This window comes from Amphiura filiformis, chromosome 18 (assembly GCF_039555335.1).
Source record: "Amphiura filiformis chromosome 18, Afil_fr2py, whole genome shotgun sequence".
Lineage (NCBI taxonomy): Eukaryota > Metazoa > Echinodermata > Ophiuroidea > Amphilepidida > Amphiuridae > Amphiura > Amphiura filiformis.
In genome coordinates this window covers 42,614,338-42,627,859 of record NC_092645.1, presented here as the reverse complement: position 1 = coordinate 42,627,859, position 13,522 = coordinate 42,614,338, and the positions used below count along the sequence as shown (strand labels likewise).

The 13,522-nt window shown below is 37.5% G+C and overlaps 1 protein-coding gene across 1 annotated transcript in view; it reads left to right on the top strand.

The window, feature by feature from the left end:
• Positions 1–13,522, top strand: part of LOC140138696 (43 kDa receptor-associated protein of the synapse-like) — a 94,751-nt gene that overhangs the window by 57,116 nt on the left and 24,113 nt on the right. The window contains exon 2 of the mRNA XM_072160446.1: positions 5,047–5,145. Coding sequence (XP_072016547.1) covers positions 5,047–5,145 — 99 coding nt within the window. The remainder of the gene's footprint in view (positions 1–5,046; positions 5,146–13,522) is intronic.

Here is a 13,522-nt window from a genome sequence, read left to right as displayed (position 1 = left end):
GGCTACAAAAGTTATGGGTTGTTTAACGTCAGAGGTCATCCAAGGGGTCACAGGGGTCAAAGAAAGGTCATTTTAACCGAAAATGCTCCGATTGAGCTGAAATTTAAATGCAATGATCCTTAGGACATTCTAAACATGTTTAAAATATTTTAAAATTTATTTAAGGTCATTAAGGGGTCATAAAGGGGTCAAAGGTCAAGTTTTTTTTCAAAATGCTCCAATTGAGCTGAAATTTAAATGCAATGATCCTGATGACATCCTAAACATGTTAAAAATATTTTAAAATTCATTTGAGGTCATTAAGGGGCAATAAAGAGGTCAAAGGTCAAGTTTTCAAAATGCTTCAATTGAGCTGAAATTTAAATGCAATTATCCTTGTGACTTTCTAAACATGTTAAAAATATTTAAAAATTCATTTAAGGTCATTAGGGGGCAACAAAGGGGTCAAAGGTCAAATTTTCAAAATGCTTCAATTGAGCTGAAATTTAAATGCAATGATCCTTATGACATTCTTTACATGTTTTAAATATTTCAAAATTCATTTCAGGTCATTAGGGGTTATACAGAGGTCAAAGGTCAAGTTTTCAAAATGCCAGCCAGCTTTCCACGATCAAGGTATACTAAAACGGCAATTTATGAAACAGTTTTATTAAAAGTTATACTATCCAACACCCAGCACAGTATTGCTTGATCAGATCATCACAATCATCCGCCTAACTTACCTCGTGCCCTTGCAAAGGGCACAGTTGCTCTAGTTTATGTTATTTTCTTGCATATACAGCATTCTTTTGGTATCAAAGTTTGATACCAAAAGATACTGTGTTTTGGAGATATAGGCTATTAAAATAGCCTATATCTCCAAAACACAGTACAGTATCTGTCATATCCCAGTATCACAAAAATTATCTTAAAACGTGTATTCGAAACGTTTTAAATGTCGGGTTATATACAGATCATGAGTTCGTTTTCAAAACGTTATTGTAAAATACTTCAGTGGACAAAGAACTTTGTAGAATATTTTGTCAACAATTAAATAACATCATGTTAGAATGTTTTGCATATACGTTTATATACCTTTAATGCTCTGCATGCTATAGCCATAGGCTTCAACATAAGAACTCCCAATTTTGAGATATTTTCTCAAAATATCAAGAGCTATCTCAAAAACCACTGAACCAATACTAGGCTTGTTTGTACTCATTTTTATGCATTTTTCATGCTGATTCCAAATATGGTCATGAAAATTCACATTTCTGAAATTTTGACTTTTTAAAAAAAAATTGAAACTTGTCGTCTGCAGTCGACACCCGCGTGAAGAGAGTTAATATTTAACCCGACATTTAAACCTTTTCTGTTAAACGTTGCGTGTTTGCTGGGATGTTTAGTCACAGATAGGCCCTTCTACCTTTTACTTTAGTGTTCTATGTACATTTCCCTTATAGATACATATGAATGCAGATTAAAAAAGACACAATCTTAAAACATGCTCATCTGCCAGAAGTCAGTTCTTTAACCCCAATATGGCACTGCACTCATAGAATGACCTGTGAGTGTGCTGGGTACAAAACCTCGTAGTCCACAACTTGAGGTCAACTTTTGAGATATGATTGTTGAATGAAGGTTATGGAACTTTGCCATAGGAAGCGAGGCTGCAGTATTTTCATTTTGAATCTTAGTGATGTAAAAAGAAGATGTCGAAATGAGCAGCCTGCTTCCGCCTTTTTCATCCGACATTTCCCCATTTGGTACCCCCGGGATGTGCGTTACCATCATACAGCTAGTACCTATATCTTCCATGCTAGTACTTCAGAAATCTTAAAGGGTTTTCTGATTTTAATGCACAGAGTTACAGGATATAATATCTTGCTCAAATGTACATACCATCATGTATGTAATTTCAACCACGATTTATATTTTAAGCTAAGTAATGCTGGAAATCAATTGTCTAGACTTACGGACATTACGAGCATGACGATTTTGATGATTATATGTTGATATTCTCGGAACATGCGGAAAGAAATGTATAATGTTTCCCTTGGTGGGAAAAACACAAATTATGCCTTTTTATTTTAAAATATAATTTAATATGGAGAGAGAGAGAAATGGAGAGACGGGGTATAGTGGGAATGGGTGAAGGGGAGAGCTAGAGTCAGTGGCGTAGCGTCATAGGGGCACGGGGAATGTGCCCTCCCCAATCGAGTGCAAAATATAGAAAATCCCATAGGAAAAGTGCCGAAAAACGGCATATGCCCCCCCATCAGACCCGGTTCCCCAATCATGGTCGGTGCCCCCCCGCAATATGGTGACCCACGCTACGCCATTGGCTAGCAGAACGGTCAACTGCATATCCGTCAATACACGCTTTTTCAATGGGAAATGAACTTTGCTGCTTGGATGATGTCACGATTCATTTATTCCGTATTGAAAAGCGTGTACTGACGGATATGCAGTCGACCGGCCTCTACTAAAAGAGAGGAAGTGGGAAAGTGCAGTGGCGTAGCTAGGGCAAGGGGGTAGCTTCCCCCTTTGGAACATGGGATGCTGACCGCCGGAAATGTTTAGGCCTTTGACCATGCATATTTGACCATTTTCGTCAAATAGGCCCTATTGCTCCCCCTGAAAGACACCCTTCCCATATACCCCTTTTTGAAAAATCGTCACTGGGAGAAAAGAAATGTATAATGTTTCCCTTGGTGGGAAAAACACAAATTATGCCTTTTTATTTTAAAATATAATTTAATATGGCGAGAGAGAGAAATGGAGAGACGGGGTATAGTGGGAATGGGTGAAGGGGAGAGCTAGAGTCAGTGGCGTAGCGTCATAGGGGCACGGGGGAATGTGCCCCTCCCCCAATCGAGTGCAAAATATAGAAAATCCCATAGGAAAAGTGCCGAAAAACGGCATATGCCCCCCCATCAGACCCGGTTCCCCAATCATGGTCGGTGCCCCCGCAATATGGTGACCCACGCTACGCCATTGGCTAGCAGAACAGTCAACTGCATATCCGTCAATACACGCTTTTTCAATGGGAAATGAACTTTGCTGCTTGGATGATGTCACGATTCATTTATTCCGTATTGAAAAGCGTGTACTGACGGATATGCAGTCGACCGGCCTCTACTAAAAGAGAGGAAGTGGGAAAGTGCAGTGGCGTAGCTAGGGCAAGGGGTAGCTTCCCCTTTGGAACATGGGATGCTGACCGCCGGAAATGTTTAGGCCTTTGACCATGCATATTTGACCATTTTCGTCAAATAGGCCCTATTGCTCCCCCTGAAAGACACCCTTCCCCTATACCCCTTTTTGAAAAATCGTCACTGGGAGAGAGGGAAAAAAAGAGAATGATTGTGGGGATGGGGGAGGGTAGGATGGATTGACAGAAAGAAAGAAAGAAAGAAAGAAAGAAAGAAAGAAAGAAAGAAAGAAAGAAAGAAAGAAAGAAAGAAAGAAAGAAAGAAAGAAAGAAAGAAAGAAAGAAAGAAAGAAAGAAAGAAAGAAAGAAAGAAAGAAAGAAAGAAAGAAGGAAGGAAGGAGCGTGTGAGAGAGCTAATGGGGAGAGAGAGACGATGAAAGGGGAGAGAGCTGCAAAGGCAAGCTGTGAACACTTTAAATTGATTTTGTGATGTTTAGGCCTAGATGTTCTTGCATTCGGGAAAGCATTCTATAATGCAAAATACTAATACAAATGGAAGCAGAGGTTTTCAATTACCCTGGCATGTGTTATTACTTAAATAGGAGTTGTCATTCCGTTTTCATACCTGCAAAGTAAACGTTAAAACAAACAATACGAAACTAATTCATCCTTACACGTATAGATTGTTTACGCCTCCAGCATCATGTGGTGTCGTATTTAGTGAACTATGTGTTACCTTTATCTGACAAGTTTTCTATTGCGCGAGACACAGATGTGATTTTGCTTCCTATAGCTATGCTAGCCACGGGCTCAGTTTAGCGCAAATTAATCCTTAGAGTGCTACACATGATCATTTTAATGGTTTGTGCAGAATTTCACATTTTGATGCATGACCATGTTTCAAGTCTGCCTGAAAATGCATTTATGTGAGATTGTGAGCAAACATGCCCATTCTCTGCTGAGTTTGTTTTGAAATGTTAGTAAACCTATTTTCGGGGAATCAGGAATTTTGCGATATACCGTGCACTTTTCGTTTATTCATGCAGTTGACTACTACTAGTATACTAAATGTTATGTTTTTGCCAAACAAAATCTGAATTTCTGGAGCATAATAATTTCTACGAAATGAGTACACACATGCCAAGTATTGGTGCAGTGGTTCTTAAATTATAGACTTAAATAAATTAGAGATTGTAATCCGCTTTTATACGGCGCCGATTTTCATTGCAGTCGACACGCACAAATTCGTGCAGAATGGAAGTACCGAATTAGCATATTGTTTCAATATTAGTTTAGTTATTGAAATTGCATGTTGAAACTATCGTGTATCAATGTGGTTGTTTTTTTAAATCAAAGTAGTCAATACATATAATTATTGATGTCAACCCAAGAATATCTTTATATGAGAAAATCTATAGGAGGGGATATACATATTTATAAGCATAATTTTCAGGTTCGCCGTCGCAAATAATAAAGGAGACAAGTAGAAAAGATGACACTGCCCGTGAATCGAACTCAGAACCTCAGGTTTACGAGACCTGTGCTTAATCACTCGGCAACGGGAGCTTCGTGCTTAGGCATGATTAGCCATAACTTCATGATCTTATATAGTAACACAATCAGTAATAAGGACTAAATGAAAGCTGCTGTTCAAATTTTAAAATATAACGGCCTTTGGGTGACATTAATGCATGGTTTTGGGTGACAGAGCATGTGTTTGAAAACAATAGGATGGGATCTTTAGGTGACAGCGATGCTGAAAACGGGGTCTTTTAAAACAGCCAGTCCTAAATATGGTGATGGGGTGATGAGCAACCTGTCATCATGATTTTGATTAGCGACTTCTTTTCCAAGAAACATGTTGAATTCATTGCACTAATATTTGACGGAATGTTTCCTATTTTGTTTCAATGCAGGAAGCGATGAAACTGGCCCTGCAGTATAATGACAGAGTTATCCAGGCTAGATGTCTATGTGTGTTTGCTGATATTCATCGAAATAGGGGCGATTACGAGGTATGTATACACTGTTAAAAATATTTCCGTAAATTTACGGAATTTTCTGGCAGCAAAATTATCCAGAATATTTCTTTTGTTTCCGTTTTAAAATGACATTTTATTTCCATGATTATAAGATATTGTCTGTAATGTAACAGACACTTTACGTATATTTTACGAAAATTCGTTTTGAATTACAGAAAATGTATGTATTTCTACGGAAAAAATAAATACAGTGGAAAACGGAACTTCTGGAAATTTTGCTACTAGAAAATTTTTAAAAATTTCCGTAAAATAACGGAAATATTTCCGTCAACAAAAGTCATTGAAGCACATTTACTGTATTTAACAAAATGTTTAACACTGAAAGTATGAAATGTATGTTGGAAAATAAGAATACTTTAATCATAATCTGAGGTCAGTTGATATTTCTTTCATTGAAATGATTTACACTAACAGTTTCCGTAAATTTATAGATTTCTGTTAGTTTACGGAAACTGTTTTTACGGATATTTTTTAACAGTGTAGATGACAATTTGAAGCCATGCATGCACACCACACAGTCACAAGCCCCCAAACATATGCACACCAATCCCCAGCATACCCTGATGCACAAACCCACCCAACAACCAAATAAACACCGTTCCGTCATACAGAGATGCTTATTTTCCAGTAGCAATGCTGTTACACTTGGCTTACATGAGTACTGAATTCGTGTACGCACCCCCCATCCCACCCCATGCCCGTACACATTTATGCCATCCCAACCCGAAGTATTTCCCAAATGAGCAAAACAATGAGCGTCACCTCGGTTCAATGTTGATAGTAGGCCTAATGTCGTTTTTCCTGAATCAGGCGTTCCACAGATGAATAGGCCTATAGGCCTAATATTCAACCACTTCACAATGTCAAAATGGTAAATAAATGCTAAACGGGTCTTTAGGTCCGATTTCTAGACGCTTGGCTATCATAAATATATATATGCATCCATCCACCTATACACCCCATTACACCCACACACCCTCCGTCTCTGCGCACATAAAGAACTACATCCGTAGGCCTAACCGTCCAATTTTAGTGGCAATGTTGTTTTTCCCGATGACGGTACTTCGCAGATGAACACCTTTTATCGTGAACTTCTATGAATCTATAATAATTTTACCTTCATGTGTCACTTTTGTAACTTTGAAAAGAAAATTCGGAAACATGTAATACCAAATAATGATGGCCCGAGTGCGCTAGCATTGATAAAATGATATATTAAAAGTGTGTTTCAAATTTGAACTTAATCAGGGTCAAGAGCTCGGGTGACAAACACTACAACTGTTAGTGTTATAGTACACCAATTGATAGTTTGTTTCTTTTGATAAACATGTATGAAGAACCAAAATGTAATAGTTGGTGTCATTACACTTAAGAAGCTAAAGATTCCAAATGTGACATATTCTCATGGTATATAGAGTTTGTAGTGAAGCTGATAAACTGTCAAGAAGTTTATATATCACTCATCCCTCATCTAAAATGAGGAACCGAACTGCTCTAATTAAACCTGCTCTAAGATCGGGTTACTGTCTGACCGTCATGCATTGCGAAATTATCATGTATAACCCAATTCAAATATTGTTTTCAATACCCGAAGAGTGAAGAAAAATTAACCTTATATTAAACTATTTTAGCTTTTAAAAAAAATTGCAAATTTCCTCGCGCGAATTTGTTCCATTTTTCATCATATTTAATATTTTAGTTTCAAACTATAAGTATATTTTGTGCGCATTTGTTCATGAAAAGTTATTCTGTGACCGAAAGTATTTGATTTTGGGTGCTACAAAACTTGAAAATGGTAAAAAATATGGACTTATACATTGTATCAAACAAAATTACGATAAAAAATAGCTCACCAAGGAGTAAAAATGTCTTCCCGAGGTGTTTTTTTGTTGTTTTTTTGCTTCACCGAGGTGCTAAAAATTGTCACGACCTCAACTACCCAGCCCCCTTGACATCTTATCAATGGTGCGTCCCTAAAGGGTTTAATTGCTAGTAGTTTTCGCTTCAAGGACAAAGCTTCCAAGACACTATGGACCACAATGGCCTCATCCCAATGACAAAGTTCAATAACCTCAATTAAACACTCACAGTGCATAATTTGACCCCAGGTTGCAGAGTATGAGTTTGTGAACCCAGATTTTCAAAGGTCATTCAATGAATGTGCAAATGTATTGGGATTAAAGAACTGTGCCCTAATAGATGAGAATATTCTGGATCCTAGTGAGATGGCTTTATGGAGTGTATTGTAATAGCGCAATGGTTCATGGGATGGCATCGATGCCCCCACTGATCCATTCCTTTCTCAGGGTACAGCATGAGCCGACAGATCAAAGCAAGCTATACAACTCCTTATTTCTAGTTTATTATTAGAATTCTCGACATTCCCGATTCCGTTTCCAATTTAGTGAAAGAGGTCCAAAGATACGAGGAGTTTAGGATTGTTGAGTTACGGAAAACGGGAGTTGGTGAAATAGTATGGCGTGGGTCAGTCTTGGTTTAGTACGACTATTTAGGCGCAACATTTCAGCTGATCTTATAGTAGAACATTATACAGTCACATGGTAAAACAGTGGCATGATCGACGGTATATAATCACCAGGTTCGCCGTCGCAAATAATAAAGGAGACAAGCAGAAAAAGGGATCCCGTCTGGGTATCGAACCCACCTATATTGAGTGCACAGTGTACACTGTATACATACCACCAAATCAATAGAACAATAATTATGGGGACTTTCTGGTCCATGCAGTAGTGGAGGGCTTAGCCTATCTTCAGTAGATAGCACACCTTCCCCATGACTTCGATCGCTGTATATATGTGACCGTACACCACGAATGAGCCGTAAATGTCCTCAATTGTATTCTGAGTTACAGTGTAAAATGGGCATGAAGGTCGTATTCATAGGTACCTCAATTTGGTGCTATGTGTACCTCATTTAATGAGATACACGTAGCACCAAATTGAAATACCTATGAATATGACCTTCATGCCCATTTTACACTGTAACTCAGAATACAATTGAGGACATTTACGGCTCATTCGTGGTGTACGGTCACATATGTTATCTTCAGTAGATAGCACACCTGTCCCACGACTATACGTTTGTTGATGTTATATTCAGTATATACACATACTATATAGCACACCCCATGGTAACATTTGGTGCGTGTTATCTTCAGTAGATAGCACACCTGTCCCATGGTTAATTTTTCCGGTGTATTATCTTCAGTATATGGTCAATTCCAGCCAAAGCGGGACAAAATTCTCTCTGGGGGCCATTTTGAAAATGTTTTCCTTTTCAATTCTAGACTTATCAAATGAGACAATCATATCTAGTGAATCATCAGGTGGAAGTGTCATCGGATTGAAAAATAACTTTTCTTGCTAGACCAAATAAAGTGTTAAATGCGCATATGCATGTTACCCACGAATTCAAGCCTTTTTCACCTGTTGTACGCCATAAAATGTCACTTTCTTTAATATCTTTCAATATTTTATGTGTGACTCATATACACTAGAAATCGGTGAAGACTTTGAACGTAAAATAGAATTTTATTACATATATCTACAAAGAAATATTTTGGTTATGGCCACGTGTTTTGAACTCGCCACCCTTAGCGTTACATCACAAATATTATGAATTTTTACATCAATCAAGTTTCAAATTAGAATATCTCCACAACTATCAACCCTAAACTAGCAAAAGTATACATTTTTGGAAAGCTGAAGGCAAAAGCAATTTAAATATACACATTTCAACTCACTGTACAGGGTGACCTTGAAGTTATACAGGGTGGAATAAAAAAAATCCAAATAAAAAATGGGTCATTTAATGCATTGCTTATTACTAACTTGCAGTTATAAACTGAAAGTAAACAACATTGATTTGGTTAGAGGTTAGGGGGAGCCTACTGACTCTGGAAGAAAAAAAATCACAGCTGTTTGGTAATCTCGGAATACAGGGTGTCCCAAAATATGTTCAAATCTTTTTACAATTCAACATATTTTGAACTGAAACATTTTACCCCTAACCCATACAAAAAAAGTAAGTCCATATTTAGATTCCTCATCAAATTTCCTCTCAGAAAATGTAAACTTTGACTATGATAGGATAAGTAATTAAAAATTTACAGCAACTTTTAGATTTTGAAGACATCCGCATTGCTTACTGCAGTGTTTAATATGAAAACGGGTAGTTTTGTACATAAAAGTTTGCATTTTATAGACTAAACCAATCATAAAGAGTTAAAAATGATTAAAAACAATTAGCCGAATTAATAATCTTTCAAAAGAGCTCTTAACCATGTCTGTAGCCCATATGGATGCAAAGATATGATCAGTTGATTCAACGCACACACACAAAATCTTTATTTCCCATAGACTTTGCACATACCGCCACCGCCTCATCCGCCACCGCCTCATCCACCACCTCTGTCATTCTGAACTCAAACAACTCTAACTCCACTATCTTAGCTGATAAACAATTCTCCTTTGGAGGGCTGTTAGGGCACTTATATAGCTACAAAATGACACCAAACACACTTCAATACCTTTTGTTTAAGCAGAGATATAACGATTTGAACGAGTCTCGATTTGGAAAAGCGTAACAACACCACCATTTTTGGGTGGCGAGTTCAAAACGCGTGGCCTTATTACAAATTTTAAGAAAGAACCAGGTGTACAGTTAAGATTGTGTCAATTCTTCGAACTCTTTCCAAAGTGGCTGTCATTTAACATTACTGTATTATTTCGAAAGATTAGAATAAATGCTTCATTTAAATATAAAGTTAGATTTTGTATCTCGTCGCAGGATGAGGATCTCGGATGGATTCGTGGGTAACAGCGTCTGGAAAATAGCAATTCCTAATAATTTTTTAATAAAAATAAAAATACTTTTCCGTATGTGAATAATTCAGGCTGCAATTGCACTAAAATGAATTTTAATCAAAATACAGACTACATGGAATATTTAGAATGGATCATTATGGCATTTTGGGTATAAAAATAATAAATAATGAAGTTGCCAAATTCAAATAGACAGAGCAAACAGTTTTATATTATTATTTTAGTAAAATCATTCCATATTTTCATGCAGCAATATTCTCGTGTTTGACAGTTCCTATGAACTAAAACACTATCAATACATTGTTAACTATAATTTAAGTAGGGATTCGTGGGTAACCAAAATGTTCGTGGGTAACACATATTTGAAGGTATGTATTGGTAAGCGGCAAAATAGAAAATATTACAGAAGGTTGGAAATCATCATGCGGTTATTCCTCCATTGTGTTTCAATGATTCCCGTTTCTCTAAACAATTGCATTTACCCAAAAAATGGTAATTTAGGATAATCAATCAAAACTTCATGATACAGCTTCAGTATACCTTCAAGAAAACGCTATTAAACAGGACTGTTTTGGAACCTATTTCGCATGTTTTCAAAATGTTAAGATGCATAAGAAACATATAATTTACGAGTAAATCCTTGGATTCGTGGGTAACGCCGAATTCGTGGGTAAAGCTATAAGTACTATAGTGCCGTTTGGGGTTTGCGTTTCTTAGGTGCATAAACTGTAAGTACTGTAAAAATTATAGCATACCCATGACTTGAATATGTGCTGATTTAAACTTAAAATAAACAATCTCCTTGTTTTTCAAGGTTAGCATCTATTCGAGATTCGTGGGTAACAAAAGTTTAAACCGTCGTAGATTCTTTTTTAAAACGGTGAACGTATTTTTACGATTTACAATTTTAAGCGCTTGTCAAACTAAATTCAGTGTCCAAAGTCATTAAATGTTAATTTAAGTTATGGCAATTATATTTGCTGGACTCGTGGGTAACAGTTGATACGTGGGTAACGTCAATTTTGATTTTATGGGTAAAACGTATTTGCATAAAATAATCACTTGGACCTCAGAATTATAGAACGAAACTTCGTTTCATGATATAGTCATTTATGGCATATTTACTTAACATTTTTCAGAACGATCATTTTATTTTTGATACGCGGGTAACAAAATTATTAGCCAAATTGACTTAATGGCCTCTAGAGTCCACAAACTTTGGTGGAATTCAATCGTTTTACATATGATGAGAGATCATGCAAACGTCTTTCTAACGGTAATAATTTCATTTTGATTGAAGGACATTCAATGACATATATGGTGCTTTATCTTTGAATTCGTGGGTAACGCCAATTCATTTAAGCCATCATAACTTGTCCCCTGGTATGACTTGCTAGTAAAGGCCTATATGTACAAAGAGAGCACATTGGACGTGACATGATATGCTCCATCAATAACGTGATTTCCTTTATTAATGACATTTTAAAGTGGAAAGTTAACATAGAGAGAATTTTGTCCCGCTTTCGCTGGAATTGACCATATATAGCACACCTTATCTTCAGTAGATAGCAGGGGCGTAAATCCATTTTTGAAAGTGGGGGGGACACACTGACAGTGGGGAAAATCAATAAATACAGTAAATAATGGGCGCAAAGCGGCCATCGTGTTGCGCTTGCGCGACGCAGGGGGGTGTCTGAGGGGGGATGTGCCGCCCTCAGAAGTAAGAAACTTTTGCAAAATGAATACCTAATTGAAGCGATTTGGTGGCCTATTTTGGCACTATAGTGTGTAAAATTTTAGTTTAAAAAAGCCAAAAATTTGTGAAATGACAGTCCACAAAGCTTTTTGTGGAAAAGTTTTCCCTAGGCCTATAAATGACATAAATTGGCAAATGTGGAAAGCAGAAGTGAAAATGGCTACTTGTTTAGCCACTACACAGGGGGTGTCTGAGGGGGACTATGTGCCCCCTCAGAAGTAAGAAACTTTTGCAAAATTAATACCTAATTGAAGCGATTTGGTGGCCCATTTTGGCACTATTAGTGTGTAAAATTTTAGTTTAAAAAAACCAAAAATTTGTGAAATGACGGTCCATGAAGCCTTTTGTGGAAAAGTTTTCCCTATCATTGTAGGCCTATTAAATTACATAAATTGGCAAATGTGGAAAGCAGAACCGAAAATGGCTACTTGTTTACCCACTACGCAGGGGGTGTCTGAGGGGGATGTTCCACCCTGAGAAGTTGAAGCCATTTGGTGCATCATATTTACACTATTTAAATCATTGCTTTTAAACAGAAAAAAGGGTCTGAACTCAATTAGCAAAATGTTACACAGGTCCACTGAAATGTTAGGCCTATAAGACCTGCCTTCATGCAGTGGCGTAGATTTCTTTTTGACATTGGGGGGGATGAAGTTGGAAAAAAATCTTGAAGTATAGTCAATCCAGCACCCTTTGGCGACAGAATTAGTTTATGATATAAATGCGCGCGAAAGTTTTTGCTATTTTGAAGCTAAACTGATGAAATATGGTGTAAAAGTAGATTAAATACGAAAATTTGCACTTTTGGGGCTAAAACGTGCAAATATGAGGTTAATTTGGTCAGAAACCCATTATCAGGCATCAACATTGGGGGGGGGATGATTGTATGGACCATCCCCCCCTGGCAAAATATTGGGGGGGATAAATCCCACCATTCCCCCAGGATCTACGCCTATGCAGTTCATAGAAGTGAAAGCGACCACTTGTTTATAGGCCTATACACATAAGGGGTAGGGGTGTCTGGGAGGGATGTTCCCCTTCAGACGTTGGAAAATTTTACAAAATGAAGGTCCAATTGAAGTCATTTTGTCAAAATTTTACTTGAGATTTGAGATTCACAATTACTAAAGCATGCATGGATTGATGTTGAAATCATTTTTTGGTGATAAAATGTGACAGGCCCTGCATATAGGCGGGCCTGCAGGAATTTTCACACGCTTATGGGCCGTGGACCCACCTTCACGCAACGCCTAAAATAACCACAGGCCTATATATAACCTTTCTCTTCTTTTTTTCTCCCTTTTCTCTTCTCTTTTGCTCCCTTTCTCTTCTCTCTTTTCCTTTTTTTTTTTTTTTTTGTGTGGGGACCAAAAATGTGGGGGGACATTTGATATTGTGTCCCCCACTTTAAAAAGTGAGGGGGACGTGTCCCCCTGTCCCCCACCCGATTTCCGCCCTTGGTAGATAGCACACCTGCCCCATCATACATTTGGTGCGTGTTATCTTCAGTAGATAGCACACGTGTCACATGGCTAATGTTATCTTTAGTAGATAGCACATGTGGCACATGGCTCCATTTGATGTGTGTTATTTCCAGTAGAACTGACTTTACCGGGACAAATACGCTCGAAGCGCGCAAAAATGTGAAATTTTAATGTTTAAATGGGCCAAAGTACAATACTGTGATGGAATGCGCGTAATTTAAATACTATGGGCCAAAGGAAGGTACATAACTTTTGGTCAATTTTAT